Source organism: Pleurodeles waltl, chromosome 2_2, assembly GCF_031143425.1.
Source record: "Pleurodeles waltl isolate 20211129_DDA chromosome 2_2, aPleWal1.hap1.20221129, whole genome shotgun sequence".
Classification (NCBI taxonomy): domain Eukaryota; kingdom Metazoa; phylum Chordata; class Amphibia; order Caudata; family Salamandridae; genus Pleurodeles; species Pleurodeles waltl.
Genome location: NC_090439.1, coordinates 1,187,312,132 through 1,187,335,702, shown reverse-complemented (window position 1 = coordinate 1,187,335,702; position 23,571 = coordinate 1,187,312,132). Strand labels below are relative to the sequence as shown.

Sequence of the window (23,571 nt, the reverse complement as noted above, 5' to 3'; positions counted from 1 at the left end):
CCTGTTCTCCCAAACCAAACATAATGCTAACGAGTAAGAGTAACTACCACCTTCTGGCCCCCACCCAGCCCCTTCCTGCAGTGCAACCAAGTAGGTGTCTCATATCCTCTGTCTCAATCTCGCCCCAAGCGCTGTCAGGGCCGTTGTAATCATAGCTGCTCCGGATAAGTCTTTGTTTACTGGTGATCCCTTACCCTGAGAGCATCTTCGCCTAGAGGTAATTGTGGTGAAATTGGGGAAGAAGGTAACCCTAGGTTTACAAATACGCCATGGAGGGGCACTGCGTGCTGCTTGGAGAATCATGTCCCTGCATCGGACGTTTATGAGTCTTGCTATGATAGGACAATGGTGTGCTCCAGGCTTTCATGGTACTCCTGGGATGTGTTTGGCTCCCTCAGACCTAAAAGATTTTTGGAAGTCCACAAGTTTGCAACATTCTCAGGATGAGATCATCCACAAGCAGATCCTTGGCTGGACACTTGGGGGCATATTTATACTCCGTTTGCGCCGAATTTGCGTCGTTTTTTTCGACGCAAATTCGGCGCAAAACTAACGCCATATTTATACTTTGGCGTTAGACGCGTCTAGCGCCAAAGTATGAGGAATGAGCGTCATTTGTTTGCGTGAACGCCTTCCTTGCGTTAATGAGATGCAAGGTAGGCGTTCCCGTCTAAAAAAATGACTGCGACGCAAATGCGTCATATTTATACTCCCGGGCAAAAATGACGCCCGGGAGTGGGCGGGGCAAAAAACCCCGCATTTGCGCCTCTTTTTAACGCCTGGGTCAGGGCAGGCGTTAAGGGACCTGTGGGCTCAAAATGAGCCCACAGCTGCCCTCCCATGCCCCCAAGGAGCCCCCCTGCCACCCTTGCCCACCCCAGGAGGACGCCCAAGGATGGAGGGACCCATCCCAGGGACATTCAGGTAAGTTCAGGTAAGTATAATTTTTTTTTTTTTTTTTTTTTTTTTTGGCATAGGGGGGCCTGATTTGTGCCCCCCTACATGCCACAATGCCCAATGACCATGCCCAGGGGACATAAGTCCCCTGGGCATGGCCATTGGGCAAGGGGGCATGACTCCTGTCTTTACTAAGACAGGAGTCATGTAAATGGCGTCTGGGCGTCGTTAAAAATGGCGCAAATCGGGTGGAGGTGATTTTTTTGCCTCAACCTGACTTGCCCCATTTTAAGACGCCCTAACGCCATTTTCCCCAACGCCGGCGCTGCCTGGTGTACGTGTTTTTTTCCACGCACACCAGGCAGCGCCGGTCTGCTAGCGCCGGCTAACGCCATTCAATAAATACGGCGCCCGCATGGCGCTTCAGAATGGCGTTAGCCGGCGCTAAGCTTTTTTGCGCAAAACTGCGATAGCGCAGTTTTGCGTCAAAAAGTATAAATATGGCCCTTGGTATTTAGAGGTACCACTAGTATCCATACATTATTTCTGCAGGACCAGCCCTCCAAATCTTCCAACTTCTCACACAACTTTTCTACTGTAGCTTCACATCATTTGTCACAATGGCCACATGCTCACATTTGCATTCCACAACCTATATATCATTCCCAATGAGTGTATATTGGTACTGTGATTACTCATGTCAGGTATGAGTAGAGGGAATAACACAATCAAGCTTTCTATGTAATTCATCATACATACAATTTGCCAAGGGTCTGTGACTTGTTGGTACATTGCTTGACCTATATGCACATTCCAAGTTGATTGGGTATCATACACCTAGTCATTTATGTGTATGTCACCCTCTTGCTAATACATGTGAGTGGCACTGAGAAGTATGTTATCAGTACTCACGTCTGATATTGTCATTCAGACTTAGCTAGGTTATCTAGAATGCACAAACCTACCATTGTAATCACTTGCTAGCCTTTTCCTACCTAGCCCATACATCTGTAAAGCAATCTTCACATATATTTCCTGGATTGCTAAAGGTAAATGTCAAGCCAACACACTTGTGTGATATGTGTGTGACAATGTGAATTGTATTCACTATAGACAATGCCTACATCCCACCAATACATTCATGTGGTAGTGAATTATTTTAAAGATGTTTAGGGGCATATTTATACTCCGTTTGCGCCAAATTTGCGTCGTTTTTTTCGACGCAAATTCGACGCAAAACTAACTCCATATTTATACTTTGGCGTTAGACGCGTCTAGCGCCAAAGTTCATGGAGTTAGCGTCATTTTTGGGCGTGAACACCTTCCTTGCGTTAATGAGATGCAAGGTAGGCGTTCCCGTCTTAAAAAATGACTCCCAGGCATGTGCGTGGTATTTATACTCCCGGGCAAAAATGACGCCCGGGAGTGGGCGGGGCAAAAAACCCCGCATTTGCGCCTCTTTTTAACGCCTGGGTCAGGGCAGGCATTAAGGGACCTGTGGGTTCAGAATGAGCCCAGAGGTGCCCTCCCCTGCCCCCAGGGACACCCCCTGCCACCCTTGCCCACCCCAGGAGGACACCCAAGGATGGAGGGACCCATCCCAGGGAAGAAAAGGTAAGTTGTGGTAAGTATTTTTTTTTATTTTTTTTTGTGGCATAGGGGGGCCTGATTTGTGCCCCCCTACATGCCACTATGCCCAATGACCATGCCCAGGGGACATAAGTCCCCTGGGAATGGCCATTGGGCAAGGGGGCATGACTCCTGTCTTTGCTAAGACAGGAGTCATGTTAATGGGGGATGGGCGTCGTAAAAAAATGGCGCAATTCGGGTTGAGGCAATTTTTTTGACTCAACCTGACTTGCCCCATTTTGAGACGCCCATACGCCATTTTCCCCTACGCCGGCGCTGCCTGGTGTACGTGTTTTTTTTTCACGCACACCAGGCAGCGCCGGTCGGCTAACGCCGGCTAACGCCATTCTATAAATACGGCGCCCGCATGGCGCTTCATTATGGCGTTAGCCGGCGCTAATTTTTTTGACGCTAAACTGCGTTAGCGCAGTTTTGCGTCAAAAAGTATAAATATGGGCCTTAATGTTAGTGACTATGGGGCAGATTAAAGTGAAGTGCAGGGCCACTTTTCTTTCCCTCCTTTTTATCCCCCTTCCACCACCATGTGTGTGCCGTATTTTACAGACTGCACACCATGGGACAGGGTAGGGGGCAGTAGCGTATAAGGTATTTGATGCAATTGACGTACTGCTCAGGGTCAGAGATAACATTTTAGCCCTTACCCTGAACAGTACTCAGGGTCCGATTGGTACCAATGATGTGCCCTTTTTAAACAGCTGCTCTGAACAGGTGTTAAAAGTAGCAGCAATATATGGCACAATTGTTTTAGTTAGATTCCACTGCACCGTTTTGGCTCCGCCTCCGGCTGTACACCCCCCCTGCATACTTTATGCCTGTCACAGGCACTTTGTGGCACAAGGTGTTAGAAAGTGGTCTAATACCTGACCTGTGCCACCAGGAGGTTCTGTTGCTTAGATATTTGCTTAGTTGGTCCACATTAGAGTAAGATAGTTGACACTAATGTAGAACAAGGATGTACTAGGCCCTCTTAAATCAGGGCCTATGTTCTAAAGTTGTTTACAACTGTTGTGGTATAGTCATGCTCTCAGAGATATAGGTAAGTTACAATTGGTATGTGATGGTGTAAAAGAGTTCGCTATGTACATTCTGAGTTTACATGATTTTAATGATTTATTTACATGGTGATTCTTGGAGGACAGTTCTATGTTAAAATGTTTTGCACAATTTGTTTTCTTCTGCGTACTCCTGCAGCAGTGTTTTGCCTCTTCCAATTGTACACCGTTGTTGCCATCCTCTGCAATGGGGAAATCTATATGTTCATCCCAGAGGACCTGGGTACGTGGATAAATGTTGTGCAAAACGGCACACACAAGGATTATTTTGCAGACAAGGAATGGTGCATATAACTGTCCTCCTCCTGTGAGATGTAGGCACCTGAACCTTGATTTAATGGAGGCCAAATTCCCACTCCACGACATTTATGGTCCTTATGTGGGCTTTATTTGTATGCCCACTCTGCATCCGTTGTTGGATTCCCAAAAGGCGTCATGACCCATGACTGGATGCAGTAACCTTGGTCCGCAGCAAAGGAATGTGAGAACATGTGTCAATCATGAACATTAGTTAATTGCTAGGTGCCATAGACCGTATTTGTTTTGAGTGGAATGGGGTATCAGACTTCCATCTGGTACTGTGTGTGTCCCTGTGTGGATGGATGGTTGGATTTGCCTGTGGTGGTGCACTTTCCGATTATGGGTTGTGGCTTTGGTACATGGTGATTGTAACTTGAATTTTTGTCAGACAGTTCATGCATGCCAAATGTATGTGGTGTTCTCCATATCTGAGCCAATTTACAAGGTTCTAGCACCTCCTAGCAGATTTACAAGGTCCTAGCACCTCCTAGCAAATTTACAAGGTCCTCGCACCTCCTCGCAAAACATAAGCCTAATTTTAATGGACACTATTGTGGGCCGACTAGGCAAATGATCACAGCGCCATATTTACAGAGTGGTACTACACATGCAGTGCAACCCTTAGTGAACCTTTGTGCCACATTATACCTGTGCAAAGCATCATGTATGCACAGGGTGTGTTCTCCCATTGGACAAAAGCTAAAATGGTGCAGAGGAATATAAGAGGTTACAATGCATAATTTCTATCAGGTACTTTTGATGCCTGCACAGAGCAGGCGTCAGTATGTGGCACACCATTGCTTTAAGAGCGGCCCTATGTACTGTGCAGGATTTGCACCATATATTTGGAATTTATCCTTCACAGTCCATCGATGGCATCCATCTTGTTGACACTATTGCACCTACTCTGCATCATGGTGCACTATATATTGACTACAGCACATACATGTTGGGTGTAGGGGCTTGGTAAGGTGCCCACGTAAAGTAGCACTGCTTTAGATGCTGCCCAACATTTTTGACATGTGGCTCTTAGTGACTTCACTTTAGACCTGCAGAAGAGTGATGTAGTAGACATGTGTACCTATTTTGTGTGTTGTGTGCCATGTGGCAGGTATAGGGCCCTGTGGTAGCAACTGAATCCCACCAGTTTACCATTGAAATACCTCCCTTGTACAAAGTGTTGTTGTTGGCAATTTCTGACTTGCATACATGTGTGCATGAGGTTCATATGTCTAGTGTGGGATGGTTATATGGGATGTGTTGTGATGTATACAAGATTTTTCAGGCAGCTGTGGGACAGTTCTGGGCATGCTATGCTTTTGTGCACTGCCCTTCATCAGCCCTAAGTTCCATGTATCCTCATTCATGTGCATTCCTGGTTTCTCTCTGTACATTGTTAGTTGTACAATGAGTCGGAGGTCTATGGCCTGAATCTCTCTTCCCTCGGAATGCCCTTTTATTAATTGCAATTATGGGTTCTCTGGTGGGGTATGGGCCAATTTTACCCCAAAATAAAGTCTGGAGATTACAAAAATGTGAGAACCCACTTCATGTTCCAGTGTAGGATTCTGGATTTGTGATTAAAAATAGTTTATGCTGAAGAAAAGTTTCATCAAGTAGGAATAGGAAATCCAAAATTATTTATTGATTCAAATGATTTCAAATAAGGTTCATGAACATTTGGCCGGAAAGACAGGAAGCCCAAAGTTATATATTGATATCCAATTTTAGTAGAGTACATGCAAAAGGATGACGCAAGACTCCCATTGGTTGAACAGCTTGTCAAATGTCACCCCTTCACATGAACTTTCAATTTGTGTGGCATCCAAAAACCGAAACAACACCCTCAGGGTGGGGACCTTGAACTAAGACTATGTCACTGTGAAAGCACATTTATTATCCGCTTTGACACAGTTCGACAAGGTCTCAGTAAAGATGCAGAACGGCACTATTGGCTCCTTCAACAGACCTGCGAGATTGGGACTCACCATTACTGGCTCGTACAATGTTTTTTTCACTGTTACTCTTGTTTGTCACTTTCTGCTTTGTTTTTTCATAACAGGCTTGAATCAACATCACGACTAGACATGTACGGAATATTGTTCTTCTAACACTTATACAAAATTTTATTATTATTACCTCACTTTCAATAAGTGTCTGTCGATATTTACAAAACCCCCTATATCAGAATAGGAAGAATGAAGGAGGGAAAGTTTCCATAAGCAAGACTCTCTTAATTATAATACCGTTTAACATGTAGACCTTTGCATCTCTGTGGATTTATAAATGTAGCCAATTACAACATTTAGGGCGCTATAAGAGTAGTTGATTTATATATTTATTTTTATAGAGACCATTTAGTTCTCAATATAAGTCACCCTGTTTCCACAGCCAGCCACATACATTTTCTCAACCGTGGAAACATCGGTTCTCAATGTCTTTCAGTTTTTTTTTAGAAAAGCACACGTGGAACCCACAAGGTTAAATTACCTGGTATTAATAACTGTAATTATACAAATTGTACTATGTCTATAACAGGAACTAACCTAACACAAACATATACCCTCAAATGTATTCTGGGTCTTCTAATGTAAGGGTGGCATTTCAATATACAAGTGTGTAAACACTCACATTCCCCATACGTTCCCTCGGCTACAATAGGTAATTACAACAATTTTGAATAGCATCCCTCTTTAACTTTCAGTATTAGGGCCCTTAAACATGGCCGCGATCTTTTCATCCGTCCATTGGGTTGCTTCTCGGAACCACTACCGCTAAAAGAAGAACTATTAGCCTGGCTACGAACAAATATGGCGCTGATTGGAAACGCCGTAGCATCACTTGGGATCTAGCTCATGGCTAGTCGGCAAGAGATACTCTCTACATTCCCAGACTGGGAAGCGGCTCTATCACTAAGGACTACAAACTTCCAATCGCTTTATTCAACCTCTTTCTAACTCTATGGACTAAGTATCAAGCGCGTTTATCATAGACCTTAATGCTACATCTTTAATTGCACTTTTTCTGCATTACGGACCCACATCACTTATGGATAACTTAACTTGTTATCACCTTAGTCAGCCCCTTTCTATCTATACGGAGTAAATAATAAGCGAACAGAGTTTAACGCTACACTTTCAATTGCACCTTTCGGCATTACGTGATTTTTACATTACCTCAACTTAAATCGATAGGCATGTTCTGATATGATTTAGAATATCAACTGTGCTCGATATGGGTATATACATTCTTCAGATAGAGTTCTGCCATGATGAAACTAAAGGCTACTAGAACTAATTCTTGAACAATTGCTGTAATTTAATTCTTTGCATATATACATTTGACACCTTTGCAACCATTTTACAAAATGGGCAAAATGTGTGAAGAATATCCACATACAATCGTGCCACTATTCAACTACCTATTGTCATTTTACTTTGTATTACAACTTTACAAACCATATCGACTGACCTGCTAATATGTGTTCCAAACTAAGAACCAACTCTGATGACAATTATTAGGAATGTGTTGACGCATTCTGTCACCTAATGAAATCACAACTAATTACACATCTATTTTATAATTCTGTACATACAACAAAAAAATTCTAATGACTATCCCATGCAAGCACCTGATTCCTTCTCCTTATAGCACACCTACTAATGCATGAATCACTCGTAATTAGTAGAGTGAACTAATTGATTATATAACTAATCATATATGACTTAGGTAGGAACAATACCAGTAAACAACCTGATCTCCATGCTTTCCTTTCTCGTGTTTTCATCTTCCTTATCTCTTATTTTAGACTATACATATACTCATCTTCACAGGCTGGTGCCCTCAAAAAATTATTTCCCCTGCAGCACCTGTATCTGACCCACGAGGTACTTTTTATTTATATCACAATATACATGCATCTATCTCTTCTACTCCTATATTACTTTTCTCTAATACTGACCCTTCATTATATACATGTATTTTGCATCCTTGAAAAAGCCCCAGGTAGACCCACCAAAGGGGGCGAAACACGTGTCGGCTCTCTAACTCTCTGTCAAAATGTCCATGTACTTTGCTAAAATTGGATATCAATATATAACTTTGGGCTTTCTGTCTTTCCGCCCAAATGCTGTTTATTCAAAATCAGCATCAATAAATAATTTTGGATTTACGATTCTGACTTGATGGAACATTTGTTCAGTATAAACTATTTTTAATCACAAATCCGGAATCCTACACTGGAACACGGAGTGGGTTCCAAACTTTTGTAATTGTCATAGGTACTTCAATCAATGTCCATTGTTGGTATCCTTCGATCATGGTATGGAGATCTGGTATTTACAGCTATGTTTGTTGGAATGCTGTAAGGTGTCCATTCCTGCATATGATCTTTCATTCATGGTGAAGTTGTTTATCAATGTGTCCTGCACTATGCACCACACAAGGGAAAGTTGTACCCAATGAGTATACCTATACTTTTTTGCTGATATGTAGATGGGGATTGGACCACTTGATGGCAAGAGATATCAGTGCTACCTGAGATTTCTACAGCATAGTAAATGTGGGGCTAAATGTGGGGCAGTACCAACATGTGAGTAGTTTGAGGTTTGAATGGCCAATGTGTAGGAGGCTGGACTGGTTTGTAGCGGGAACCAATGGTACTTACACCTTATACCAGGTCCAGTTATCCCTTATTAGTGAAATGTAGTCAGTGTCTAAAAGCCAGGCATTCTAGGGGTATCTGTAGCTGAGCAGCCAAAGCTTATCTAGGAGACATGCATAGCTCTTGCAATACCACTGTAGTCACTCAGGCCCGTATTTATACTTTTTTTGCGCCGCATTTGCGTCGTTTTTTGACGCAAAAACGGCGCAAACTTGCAAAATGCCATTGTATTTTGTAGGTTTGCGCCGTTTTGCGCCAAAAAGCGGCGCAAATGCGGCGCTAAAAAAAGTATAAATACGGGCCTCAGTACTCACATACATGAAAGGAAATACTCAGTGTTACAAAAATAAAGGTACTTTATTTTTAGTGACACAATGCCACAAATACCTTAGAGACTATACTCCCCTAGGTGGTAAGTAATATACTCTGTATATACTGTACACTAGAATGCAGAAAAAGCTGTAAAAACAGTTAGAAAACAGTGCAAATAGAGAAAATAATGATAGGTTGCAATGGGCCTAGGGGGAACACAAACCATATACTAAAATAGTGGAATGCGAAATTCGGTTTCTCACCGAGGCAAGTGAAGTGTGTCGCAGGACGCTGGGAGTGTAAGAAACACCAAAGGTAAGTAATAGAACCCATCCCAGAGCCCAGGAAAACATGAGTAAATCACAGTAAGTTGCCTAGAACACACAAGAAGTTGAGATACAAGATTATTCAAGAACCAGAAGAGACTGCAAGACACCAATGATGGATTCCTGGACCTGAGGACCTGTGGAAGAAGGGCACCAAGTCCAAGAAGCACTGAAGAGTGCAGGAAGAACGGGAGCCCCTGCTAACTCCGATGAAGGTGCAAAAGAAGAACCACCAGTGAAGAAGAATAGTCAGTACTGCACCCAAGAAGATGGATGAGGGTTCCTGGTTGGTGCAGATGATGTCCCACGCCGGATGGATGATTGCAGTCTGGTTTGCATCGCTGGATTCCTCCAACAAGCCTTGGCACACACAAAGCAGGCAGTTAGCAGAAAATGGTCCTGCCTGGGACCAGGAGGGACCTGTGTGGACTCTAACCAGGTGGAGGAGGCGAAAGGGTCTCTCAGCAAGTCATAGAGCCCTCAGAAGACCATGCAGCACACACAGGAGTCCCACGCACAGGGACAAAGAAGGTGCAAATGGAGGCCATTGCAGCATGATACAAAGGGATCCCACGCCGTCTGAGAACCACTCAGGAACCTGAGTATCGCAGGAAGGAGTGCTGGGGGCTGGAGCTGTGCTGTGCACGAAGAACGTCATGGAAGGTTACACACAAGCCTTGGCAACTGCAAAGCATGCTTTGCACAGGAGTACTGTCTTGCATGGGGAGGCAAGCTCTTACCTCCACCAAAGTTGGACAGCTGGACCTTGCGACCATGGGGACCTCTTCAGTCCACCACCCATGTTGTTGGATACACGTACTTCATCAGGAGAGGGGACCCACCCACCGGTCGTCGATGCAGAGGGGTGCCTGCTAAGCAGAGAAGTGACTTGTTCACTTCAAGGGAGATTCCTTCACTTCTTCTGGTGCAGGCTGGCAAAAGGCAGTCCTCGGAGGATGCACAACCTGGAAACAGTTGCAATTGCTGGCAGGAGCTGAAGATTCAATGTTGCAGAAGTCCTCTTTGCTTCTTTGTTGCAGTTTGTAGGGTTCCTGGAGGGTCCAGATATGGTTTTGTTGGTAGAAGATGAAGTAAAGGATGCAGAGGATTCCTGCCGGAGTCTTGCAATCCAAATCTGAGGAAACATCCAGAGAAGAGACCCTAAATAGCCCTGCAAGAGGGATTGGTCAGCTACACAGGTAAGCACCTATCAAGGGCGGGCTCTGACGTTACCTGCTGGCACTGGCCACTCAGATGCTCCCAGAGTGCCCCACCACCTTGGAATACAAGATGGCAAAACCCAGGGACACACTGGAGGAGATATGGGCACCACCCCTGTGGTGGTGATGGACAGGGGAGTGGTCACTCCCCTTTTCTTTGTCCAGTTTCACGCCACAGCAGGGACTGGGGTCCCTGAACCAGTATAGACTGGATTATGCAAGGAGGCATCCATCTGTGCCCTTCAAAGCATTTCCAGATGCTCTGGGAGGCTACTCCTTCCATGCCTGTAACACCTATTTCCAAAGGGAGAGGGTGTAACACCCCTCTCCCAAATTAAATGCGTTGTACTGTCTTCCTGGGCTTGAACTGCTCAAGACACAGGAGGGCAGAAACCTGTCTGTGAGGTGGCAGCAGCTGTGGCTGCCTAGAAAACCTCAGAAGGCTGGTATGGTTCTACTGGAGGTCCACTGTGGAGCACCCAGTGTGCATGGAATTCTAAACCAATACTAGAATTAGTATTGTGGTACAATTACCAGGTGTTAGATACCTTACATGGCCCTATTCGGAGTTAACATTGTGAAGCTGGACATAGGTATTGACCAATGTCCAGTGCACGTGTAAAATGGCATTCCCACACTCATGAAGTCCAGGAAAATTGTCCTGGACAACATGAGGGCACCTCTGCTAGTGCAGGGGTGCCCTCACACACAGGTACTTTTTACCTAGTTTTCAGGGTTGGAAGATATGACTTATAAGTGACCTGGTGCAGTGAATATGGCTGTGAAAGGGTGCTTGTACTATTTTACGCAGACTGCAATGGCAGTCCTGCGGAAGCTTTTGCATGGGCTCTGTATGGGTGGCAAAAGTAATGCTGCAGCCCATAGGGATCCCCTGGAACCCCAATGCCCCGGGTACTTAAGTACCAAATACTAGGGACTTATAAGGGGTGACCAGTATGCCAATTTGGGATGAAATACTGTGCTACCAGTATGTAGTGACAAATTTGGAAAGAGAGAGATCATAAGCACTGGGGTCCTGATTAGCAGGATCCCAGTGTCACAGTTTAACACACTGACGAACAGGCCAAAAACCATAAACACTTTGGTCCTGGCTAGCAGGATCCCAGTGACACACTCAAACACACAGACTAACAGGCCAAAAATGTGGGTAACCATGCTATTAAGAGGCTACTTCGTCACACAATGCAATTTCTCATAGCAAGGCAATTCCTTGGTAATCAAAGTTCTCCTCTACTCTTTCCTCCAGGGGTATGGGTGGTGGTATAGTGGACAGTCCCCCTCCAGTGCCCCTCATCTCCCGGAGCCGCTCTGCCACCCTCTCCTTGGTCCGGGAGCGCAGGTCCTTTCAACTTTTTTTTAGCTCTTCTATGCTCCGGTGGCTGACACCCAGGGAGTTCACTTTCTCTTGGATGTCCATCTTGTGAGAAACTAGGGCTGATTGCAGAGGCCCCACAACTTTTTGCCCCCATTTTCCACTTTATGCTGGTGTTTTCCTGACTCTGATGGTGCCCTGGGTACTGCTAACCAGTCCCAGGGCCTGTGCTCTGTGTAAAATGGATATGCAAATTAGGCTAATTATAATTGGCTAAGTTAACCTACCTATAAGTCCCTAGTATATGGTAGGGCATGTAGGTTTAGGGACCACAGCATAGGTGGTGCACACCTAGGTGCATTGCTGAGGTGCCCAGTGTCATTTTAAAAGCAAGCCTGCCTTGCTGGCTGCTTTTAAATTAAAGTTATATGCAAATTCGACTTTGGAATTAAAGGTACTTCCAAAGTCTTAAACTACCTTATTTGTACATATAAGTCACCCCTAAGGTGTGCCCTATGTGCCCCTAGGGCTGGGTGCCATGTAACTATAAGCAGGGACTTTATAAAAATAGATGTATAAGCCCTGGTGAGGTAAAAACAGCCAAATTCGTTTTTCCCTCATTGAAGTAAATGGCCTTCATAGGCTAGAATGGGCAGACTTTATTTTAAATTTTAAAGTCTCCTTAAATGTTACATACCAAGAATTTGGTATCAAATTGATTGTTGTAATAAATCCCACAACTTCCAGTTGTTGGATTTAATATAACTTGTCCAGGTAAAAAGTTTAGACTTTACCTAAAAAGTTGCCAATTTCAGCTCTGCATTGTTTTTGCTGCTGTGCTCTGATTGGCCAGCCTGCAGCAGCTTCTGCCAGGCTACCTTGATGAGGTGTGAAGTGGCCTGACTTCACACAAAGGAATGTGCTTGGGGGAGAGAATCTCCCCTCAGCAGATGGTGAGGCAGGAAGGGGGAGGGCTGCCAAACTGGTCTTCAAAGGCAGAGAAGGACATCTGGAGCACCCAGCAACACCCCCACATCCTGCAAACCCAGACAGCTAGGTACCCCCTTGATTAGATTAGGAGAGGGCAGGAGAGGGGTGTGTTTATGATTTTTAGCCACACCAGTGGGTGGGCTCAGCCAGATCTCTCCTCCAAAAATCAGATTCATCCATTTTGGATTTTTAGAGACTGTTGCCTTCTGGGATGGATTTTTGCCACACTTCCCAGGAAGTGGTCATCACAGGGGGACGACCCTGTCCCTGATTGGAGAACCAGGGCCCCCCTGCTTTTCACCCAGGAGCAAGGATAAAACTGGCAGACCTGCACCCACGCCTCAGATCCCCTCCAGAATTCAAAAAGAAAGGAACTAAAGAAGAAGAAGGACTGCCCTGCTGGACCCCTGGCCTGCACCTGGACCCTGCACTCAGAAGGACTGCACCAGCTGCACACTTGGGCTTCACCACAAGAAGGACTTTGCCTGGCTTCAACTGGTTCAAGGAGGGACTCCCTGTTTGCTACAGGTGAAAAATTGCTAACCAGAGTCCCCTGCACCAACTCCTGAAAGAAGCGACCAGCTGACCACTGCCCAGTGGCCAAAAAGGAGTTTGCGCCAGGTGCATTCTGGGAGTTGAAGTCCGCACCCCCAAGGACCATCACAGAACATCTGGACCCTTGGGGTGAGCTGTGGACCCCAAAAGAACCTTAAAAGAACATCTGGGTGAAGCCCCAGAAGTTGGAAAAGATTGGAGAATTTTTGAAAAAAAGCTCCATAAAGTGACCGACCCGACGCGGAAATTCTAGCCGGCTTGCCTCAACCGCGACCCGGCCTGACTTCGTGGTTCGTCCCGGTAAAGAAAAACATCCAAAAAAGAGACTAAGGGCCTGATTCTAACTTTGGAGGACGGTGTTAAACCGTCCCAAAAGTGGCGGATATACCACCTACCGTATTACGAGTTCCATAGGATATAATGGACTCGTAATACGGTAGGTGGTATATCTGCCACTTTTGGGACGGTTTAACACCGTCCTCCAAAGTTAGAATCAGGCCCTAAGTCCGAACGTAAAAAGTTGACCGGGACCTCCCAGCCATCGTATCCGAGAAGGGCTCCATGGACGTCAGATCAAGATCCAGGTTTACCCCGGTCGAAGGATTTTCATCTCGAAAAAACGACTAAGTCCGAAGGTAAAAATCACCACTGAGGAAACCGACTTCGCGTATCCGGACAAGGGCTCCAGGAGGTCGGATTCAACTGGCAGGTTCGTCCCGGGGAAGAAAAACATCAAAAAAGAGACTAAGGCCCTCATTCCGAGCCTGGCGGGCGGCGGAGGCCGCCCGCCAGGCTTCCCCCCTCCGAAATACCGCTCCGCGGTCGTAAGACCGCGGAGGGTATTCCGAGTTTTCCCCTGGGCTGGCGGGCGGTCTTCACAAGACCGCCCGCCAGCCCAGGGGAAAACTCCCTTCCCACGATGACGCCGGCTCGTAATAGAGCCGGCGGAGTGGGAAGGTGCGACGGGTGCAGTTGCACCCGTCGCGTATTTCAGTGTCTGCTTTGCAGACACTGAAATACTTTTAGGGGCCCTCTTACGGGGGCCCCTGCCGTGCCCATGCCATAGGCATGGGCACGGCAGGGGCCCCCAGGGGCCCCGCGACTCCCCCTCCCGCCATCCGGTTCCCGGCGGGAGAACCGCCAGGAACTGGATGGCGGGAGGGGGAGTCGGAATCCCCATGCCGGCGCAGCATGCTGCGCCGGCTTGGAGGATTCCTTTGGGGCAGCGGGAAACCGGCGGGAGACCGCCGGTTTCCCTTCTCTGACCACGGCTGAGCCGCCGCGGTCAGAATGCCCCGCGGGGCACCGCCGGCCTGTCGGCGGTGCCACCGCGTCCCACGGCCCTGGCGGACTTGTTCCGCCAGGGTCGTAATGACCCCCTAAGTCAGAAGGTAACTTTTTAACCGAGGCCTCCCGCGACTTGTAGCCGAGCAGGGCTCCATCGCGGTCGGCCTGAAAGTTTGACTTTGCCCCGGTCCTGGTGCAACCAGGTGACCCGATTGGCGCTTTTTGTTTCTAAGCGCTAGAAAATAATAATACTTTAAAAATTCATATCTCCGGTTCCCCTGAACCGATTTTAATCGTTTTTGTGTCATTTTAAAGATAAAAATATAAGCTATTTTTATAAATTGGTTTTGGATTTTTAAACTGTTTCCTGTGTTTTATTTAATTACTGTTTTGTGATATTTGAATGCTTTACACTTTGTCTCCTAAGTTAAGCCTTGACGCTCGATGCCAAGCTACCAAGGGTAGAGCTGGGATTAATTTACTGAGACCTAACTGTACCTATGTGGAGGTTAGTGGCTTGTTGCTAGGTGTAGGTACCAACCTGCCCTACCAATAACCCATTTTCCAACATAATTGGAAGCAGCGACGGGATCCTGTACTTGTGTTCAATATCACGTTACAGTTTTAGATAAAACAAATTAAAAATCCTTTCAATTGTCCTAGTGCAAAAATTGTTTTTTTTTTTATTTGGATTAATTTCAATTATTGAATTTTTTGTAATTTTTCTAAATTCTTGTTTCCAATTTTGCAAAAAGTTTTTGTTGACACTAAACTAGGGAACCATGGAGCTTGATCTGGCTAGCCTACCCACACTGACAGTAGTCCAGCTTAGGGGGTTGTGTATTGAAAGAGGGTTGCCTGCAACCACTGATCTCAGGAAGCAAATCCTGATCACATCCCTGACAGCATGGGCTGAGGCCCAAGAGGTAGAGTCAGAAGAAGCTCCAGAGGAGGGAGAAAGAAGGGAGGATGCAAGCTCTAACCACTCAGGGGAGGGAAGGTATCTGACCCTAAGTGAGGACGAGGAAGAACGGTCCTCAGTAAATACAGTCACTAGGGGCAGATCCAAAGCTAGTGGTGGGAAGGGGGTCCTTTCAGGAGGAGAGAACCCATCCATCAGAGAAAGAGAGCTGGAGGCCCAGCTAGCATACATAGCTTTGGAAGCAGAGAAGCTGGCCCTAGAAAAGAAAAAGTGGGCATATAAAGAGAAAAGAGATGGAAGCAGCGATAAAGAAGCTGAGGTGTCCATGGGTGGGGAAGTTTGCCCCAGATTACCCAAGGGGGTGGTTCCTGCTTATGTAGAGGGGGATGACATAGATAAGTGGCTAGGGGCCTTTGAGAGGGCACTCCAAATGAGAAGGGTTAGGCCTCAATACTGGGGTTCCCTTTTGTGGGAGTTGGTCCCCAACTCAGGGAGGGATAGGCTTCTGACCTTAAGGGGGGAGGAGGCAGATTCATACCCTAGTATGAAGAGGTGCTTAGCCAAGAAGTTTGGTCTGACCCCAGAGCAATATAGAATGAAGTTCAGGGACACCCAGAAGGTCAGTACCCAGTCTTGGGTTGACTTTGTAGACACCTCACTAAAGGCACTAGAGGGCTGGATTATTGGCAACAAAGTAAATACTTATGAGGGGTTATACAATCTGATCATGAGAGAGCACATCTTGACCAATTGTATCCAAGAAAGGTTACGCCAGCATCTAGTGGACTCTAAGCAAACCAACCCTAGAGAGCTAGGGGAGGCAGCTGATGAGTGGTTGAGAACCAGGGTGGTTGTCAAGTCCCAGGGGGGAGACTCCAAGAAGGGGGGGACAGGTCCCCAAAAACCTAAGGAGGGAGGTGGTAAGCCCACCACAGAGACTACCTCTGTACCCCAGAACCCTAAGAAGGAGGAGAGTAAATCCCACTCTCACTCTGACAAGCAGAGACAGGGAGACCCAGGGTTAAAAAAACTCTTGGTCAGTAGGGCTTGCTTTGACTGTCAGCAGACAGGTCACTTCAGAGGAGATGCAGCCTGTCCAAGGAAGGTGGTTAGCACTGGGCTGTCCAGTGTAGCCATAGAGGAGGATTCCTCAGATGATGAAGTCCTCCTAGCATTGTGCTGGGAGACAGGACCAGATGGTAAGCTGGTGATCCCTGAGGGTGGGAGTAGGCACTTCCACCACATTCAAGTGAATGGGATCCCTATCACTGGCCTGAGGGACACCGGTGCCAGTCACACTATAGTGAGTGACCGGTTAGTGACCCCAGACATGTATGTCCCAGGAAAGACAAAGAAAGTCAGGATAGCCACAGGGGAGGTCACCTCCAAACCTGTAGCCATAGTGCCCCTAGAGAGGGAGGGTATCCTTGACTGGATTAGGGTGGTAGTCAGTGCTGACCTCCCCCTAGATTGTATCCTGGGCAATGACCTCCCAGAGGTGAGTCTGGTCACAGATGGGGTGGTCGCCCAGGGCGCCCCCCCAACCCAAAGTCCTGGGGAGTCAGTCCCTACAGTTAGGAGACAGGGGTCCCCAAGAAAAGGAAAGAAGAAAAGGAAGGGTAGGCCACTCTTAAAGAGAGTTCCAGGGAGCCAAGGGCCTTCTGCCCCAGTAAGGGGGGAGCCCAGAGTTGGCACTGGTGAGGCCTCACCTGACCCCAAGGAAGTCCTGAGTAGTCAGGCAGCTGTCCAGATGCAAGGTGTTGCCCCTGCACTGACAGAAGGGAGAGTGGAAGGAGGGTGTCTGCCACAGGAGGTGGTAGCCCCCCACTCTAGACAGCAAGAGGGGTGCCAGGACCCCAAAGATGCCCCTAAAGCAGCTCAGCCACCTGTCAGTGGAGAGCTTAGGGTGTGGTTCTGGGTACTGACAGCTGTCAGTAGCCTCTGCTGGGTGCTAGCCTTCCTGGCAGCACTGTACTTGGCCTGGGAGGCAGACCCCAAGGCCAATAGCAAAGTAGGCCCCCTGACCCTGTTGGTCATGGTGGGGTTGCTCAAGTGTTGGGTGACCTCTTTGGGTAAGCTAGGTGTTGCCCTAGCAAAGTTAGGAGTAGGGGAGGTGGGCACCTCACTACCCAAGTTGGCAGAGATAGAGGAGGAAGACCCCCCTAGAGGGAAGTTTCAGTTTGAGTTGGGTCCTTTTACTGTTGGGATGGCTTCACTACCCAGAGGGAGTGACCCTGACAGGAGGATATAAGGCAGAGTAGGCCCTGCAAAGGGACAGCCAGTTTTCTTCACTGTCTTCCTCGCCTAACAAGCCAGGAAGACTCTCCCAGGGTTGGGCTGAGTCTCCTGGGCGTGTGGGCTGGGGGGGGGTTGTGTGAGAAACTAGGGTTGATTGCAGAGGCCCCATAACTTTTTGCCCCCATTTTCCACTTTATGCTGGTGTTTTCCTGACTCTGATGGTGCCCTGGGTACTGCTAACCAGTCCCAGGGCCTGTGCTCTGTGTAAAATGGATATGCAAATTAGGCTAATTATAATTGGCTAAGTTAACCTACCTATAAGTCCCTAGTATATGGTAGGGCATGTAGGTTTAGGGACCACAGCATAGGTGGTGCACACCTAGGTGCATTGCTGAGGTGCCCAGTGTCATTTTAAAAGCAAGCCTGCCTTGCTGGCTGCTTTTAAATTAAAGTTATATGCAAATTCGACTTTGGAATTAAAGGTACTTCCAAAGTCTTAAACTACCTTATTTTTACATATAAGTCACCCCTAAGGTGTGCCCTATGTGCCCCTAGGGCTGGGTGCCATGTAACTATAAGCAGGGACTTTATAAAAATAGATTTATAAGCCCTGGTGAGGTAAAAACAGCCAAATTCGTTTTTCCCTCATTGAAGTAAATGGCCTTCATAGGCTAGAATGGGCAGACTTTATTTTAAATTTTAAAGTCTCCTTAAATGTTACATACCAAGAATTTGGTATCAAATTGATTGTTGTAATAAATCCCACAACTTCCAGTTGTTGGATTTAATATAACTTGTCCAGGTAAAAAGTTTAGACTTTACCTAAAAAGTTGCCAATTTCAGCTCTGCATTGTTTTTGCTGCTGTGCTCTGATTGGCCAGCCTGCAGCAGCTTCTGCCAGGCTACCTTGATGAGGTGTGAAGTGGCCTGACTTCACACAAAGGAATGTGCTTGGGGGAGAGAATCTCCCCTCAGCAGATGGTGAGGCAGGAAGGGGGAGGGCTGCCAAACTGGTCTTCAAAGGCAGAGAAGGACATCTGGAGCACCCAGCAACACCCCCACATCCTGCAAACCCAGACAGCTAGGTGCCCCCTTGATTAGATTAGGAGAGGGCAGGAGAGGGGTGTGTTTATGATTTTTAGCCACACCAGTGGGTGGGCTCAGCCAGATCTCTCCTCCAAAAATCAGATTCATCCATTTTGGATTTTTAGAGACTGTTGCCTTCTGGGATGGATTTTTGCCACACTTCCCAGGAAGTGGTCATCACAGGGGGACGACCCTGTCCCTGATTGGAGAACCAGGGCCCCCCTGCTTTTCACCCAGGAGCAAGGATAAAACTGGCAGACCTGCACCCACGCCTCAGATCCCCTCCAGAATTCAACAAGAAAGGAACTAAAGAAGAAGAAGGACTGCCCTGCTGGACCCCTGGCCTGCACCTGGACCCTGCACTCAGAAGGACTGCACCAGCTGCACACTTGGGCTTCACCACAAGAAGGACTTTGCCTGGCTTCAACTGGTTCAAGGAGGGACTCCCTGTTTGCTACAGGTGAAAAATTGCTAACCAGAGTCCCCTGCACCAACTCCTGAAAGAAGCGACCAGCTGACCACTGCCCAGTGGCCAAAAAGGAGTTTGCGCCAGGTGCATTCTGGGAGTTGAAGTCCGCACCCCCAAGGACCATCACAGATCTTCAGGACCCTTGGGGTGAGCTGTGGACCCCAAAAGAACCTTAAAAGAACATCTGGGTGAAGCCCCAGAAGTTTGGAAAAGATTGGAGAATTTTTGAAAAAAAGCTCCATAAAGTGACCGACCCGACGCGGAAATTCTAGCCGGCTTGCCTCAACCGCGACCCGGCCTGACTTCGTGGTTCGTCCCGGTAAAGAAAAACATCCAAAAAAGAGACTAAGTCCGAACGTAAAAAGTTGACCGGGACCTCCCAGCCATCGTATCCGAGAAGGGCTCCATGGACGTCGGATCAAGATCCAGGTTTACCCCGGTCGAAGGATTTTCATCTTGAAAAAACGACTAAGTCCGAAGGTAAAAATCACCACTGAGGAAACCGACTTCGCGTATCCGGACAAGGGCTCCAGGAGGTCGGATTCAACTGGCAGGTTCGTCCCGGGGAAGAAAAACATCAAAAAAGAGACTAAGGGGGTCATTCTGACCCTGGCGGTCTTTGACCGCCAGGGCGGAGGACCGCGGGAGCACCGCCGACAGGCCGGCGGTGCTCCAATGGGGATTCCGACCGCGGCGGTAAAGCCGCGGTCGGACCGGCACCACTGGCGGGGTCCCGCCAGTGTACTGCGGCCCCATTGAATCCTCCGCGGCGGCGCAGCTTGCTGCACCGCCGCGGGGATTCCGACCCCCCCTACCGCCATCCAGATCCTGGCGGTCGGACCGCCGAGATCCGGATGGCGGTAGGGGGGGTCGCGGGGCCCCTGGGGGCCCCTGCAGTGCCCATGCCACTGGCATGGGCATTGCAGGGGCCCCCGTAAGAGGGCCCCTACAAGTATTTCACTGTCTGCTGCGCAGACAGTGAAATACGCGACGGGTGCAACTGCACCCGTCGCACAGCTTCCACTCCGCCGGCTCGATTCCGAGCCGGCTTCCTCGTGGAAGCCTCTTTCCCGCTGGGCTGGCTGGCGGTCTGAAGGCGACCGCCCGCCAGCCCAGCGGGAAAGTCAGAATTACCGCCGCGGTCTTTCGACCGCGGAACGGTAACCTGACGGCGGGACTTTGGCGGGCGGCCTCCGCCGCCCGCCAAGGTCAGAATGAGGGCCTAAGTCAGAAGGTAACTTTTTAACCGAGGCCTCCCGCGACTTGTAGCCGAGCAGGGCTCCATCGCGGTCGGCCTGAAAGTTTGACTTTGCCCCGGTCCTGGTGCAACCAGATGACCCGATTGGCGCTTTTTGTTTCTAAGCGCTAGAAAATAATAATACTTTAAAAATTCATATCTCCGGTTCCCCTGAACCGATTTTAATCGTTTTTGTGTCATTTTAAAGATAAAAATATAAGCTATTTTTATAAATTGGTTTTGAATTTTTAAACTGTTTCCTGTGTTTTATTTAATTACTGTTTTGTGATATTTGAATGCTTTACACTTTGTCTCCTAAGTTAAGCCTTGACGCTCGATGCCAAGCTACCAAGGGTAGAGCTGGGATTAATTTACTGAGACCTAACTGTACCTATGTGGAGGTTAGTGGCTTGTTGCTAGGTGTAGGTACCTACCTGCCCTACCAATAACCCATTTTCCAACACATCCATATTCTCTTTTTCTCCTCCTCAGGCACGGTGAGGGCTGCCCTTCCAAAAAGTTGGTCATGGTGCTGGCAGCACTCCTCTGTCAGCACCTCCAGCTCTTTCTCTGCAAATTTAACTTTTCGCTTCCTTGGTGTCTCTGCCATGGTAGCTGCTGTTCTTTCTGTTTGCAGTTCTGCTGTTAAAATGGGTGTGGTCCTCCCTCCTCCCAGGTGTATTTGTAAACTTCCTGGCTGTGATGTCATCATCATGTGCCAGGAAGTGTTTTCCAGAGTGTTCTGCAGCACCTGCATTCAATTTGCAGCACAATCGCAATTTGCAACACCGATTTGCAAATTGTGTGTCCGTTTTTAGCGCGGTCGCAAAAAGCGACCTCGCAAACAGCGGACTCGCTATCTGCGGTGCGACTTCATTTGTGAGTCGCAAATTGAAGTCACGTTTTCTTCTTGCATTACATTTAGAGAGTTGGAAATTGCGAGTCGCACCGACTCTCAAATTATTTCCTACCTACATCTGGCCCTAAGAGATTGCTACCCACTAAGGCAAGAGATGGAGTGCTTTACATGGAACATATCAATATTGTTGTCAGGAAAACAAAATAACTGGAAGCAGGTAGAAGGAAAGATTATACAACAATAGGCAAGGGTAGTAATTGAATTTATCATTTAGGCTTTGTATCACTAGATAATTACTGTTCTTTTCCAAGGTTTCTAAGACTGTGTGTTTGAGCATTTAAAGTACGTTAAGCAGCATTACAGAAAGTACCCGAAATGTTTAGGTCTGACACAAAGACATGCGTAGTTTTCAGAACTAATAAATGACCTTCTTTTGGGAAAATGTGACTACTGTTAAAATTCCAATAAATAAATAAATGACACAATAAAACCACTTAAAGCCACAGTACTATACCTGAATGTTTCAAGGATGAGTGTTTACCCAAAGGTCTAAGCTTGAACTTAAGGACCTATCTTGTGTTTTTTTCTGTTTTAGCTGAACAGCTTTCTCCAGAGGGTGCATTTCAAAACAGCTGATGGGAATGACATTTCTTTTTATTTTGAAGAAGAACTACAAGCAAAGTATGATATTTTGAACTGGGTTTATGATGGCTTTGCTTCCTTCAAAGCCTTTAAGGTTGGACACCTAGATCTCTCTGCTCCACCGGATCACCAGCTTCTCATCAACCAGAGCTCAATCCGGTGGTTTTTGGATGGTCACTACTTGAACCAGGTCAGTGCATTATAATCCATACCACCCTGGGGATCCTATCTGAACCGTTTCAGTGTGATATCAACCAGAGATCTATCCTATGAGAACCACAGTGACAATGCTAAACATTTAAAGTGACAAGTAAACTTTAGAGCCCCTGCTCAAAGCAAATTCTGCCTGGAAAAAAGCAGAAAGCATGAACTGTTTGGCCAGGGGCCTGGAAATAGCCATTTTTAGTGAAAAAAAGACACAAATGTCAGTAGTATTGGATGGGAAAGCTAGGGAGGAGGAAGCAGGGGAGGGGAGGTGTTTTGGCAATTGAGACCCTCCATGGGGAGGGGACGCGTGAAGATGCTCACACATAGACCAGTAGGACAGGAAGGATCCAATGAAGGTTTTGCATCAGCCCTCTTCTCACAGGGCAGACAGGTCAGCAAACCCACACTAAAGTTGCTCTACTTCAAAATTCTTCATGGCTGGCCTTGATTACCTATAGAATTACACATAGAAGTTCTACTGCATAGAGATTCTTTCTTATCCATAATGACAATGGCATTCCTACTGAGGGCAATCATTTAGAGCGGGCTGATAAATGGTCAGTTTTCACTGTCACACAACACGATCCAGAACCTGGCAGTGAGAGCAATTTGCACACATTTTCATGATACCACATTGGGGTAGAAAAGTCCCAACGTGAGGGGGTCATTGCTTTTTATACTTACAGAGATAAATTCCCTTCTGGGATTTTTATTTTGAAAAAAAAGATATTGAACGTGTGCCGCGTGGCACTGTTATGTTGATGGATCTGCACAGCACACTTTCAGTGCATTGAGAGCAACAGTCAGTTCCTGTCAACATGAGAGATGTCTGCTGGTGTGACAGACATCTCTAAACGCAGAGTGCAGTTTCTGCCTCAGAGCACCCTAATGAAGTAAAAAGCATTCTTTAAAGTAGAAACAGCAAACTTACAAAATACAAACATAAAGTGGTGCAAATGCAGTGCTAAAAAAGTATAAATATGGGCCATAGTATCTTCTCAACAGGACTATACCTCTTTCCACAACTTTATTGTGCTTCAATATTAGTGACTCCATCAACAGATAATAACAAAGTTTAAGTATATTAATTCCTTGGTCCAACATTGATTGACTCATTCCTCTGGGCATTCAAACACTCTGCCACAATAATTTGGTGAAAGCAGAGGCACTTGAGTATTACTATCAGCTGTGTTTAGAAAAAAGATCAGGTTTTCTACAACACGTTTCATTAATCAGCTGGATTTCTTCTTTAACTTTTATTTGTATTTCTCTAAGAATGAGACACCACCATTTGTGTCTTAATGTGTCTTAATGCAACCATTTTCT

The 23,571-nt window shown here is 46.9% G+C and overlaps 1 protein-coding gene across 1 annotated transcript in view; it reads left to right on the top strand.

Moving 5' to 3' along the window:
- LOC138279217 (vomeronasal type-2 receptor 26-like) overlaps nt 1-23,547 on the top strand; it is an 86,814-nt gene extending 63,267 nt beyond the window's left edge. The window contains exons 4-5 of the mRNA XM_069219390.1: nt 21,992-22,228; nt 23,521-23,547. Of these exons, the coding sequence (XP_069075491.1) occupies nt 21,992-22,228; nt 23,521-23,547 (264 nt within the window). The remainder of the gene's footprint in view (nt 1-21,991; nt 22,229-23,520) is intronic.
- The last annotated feature ends 24 nt before the right edge of the window (nt 23,548-23,571 follow it).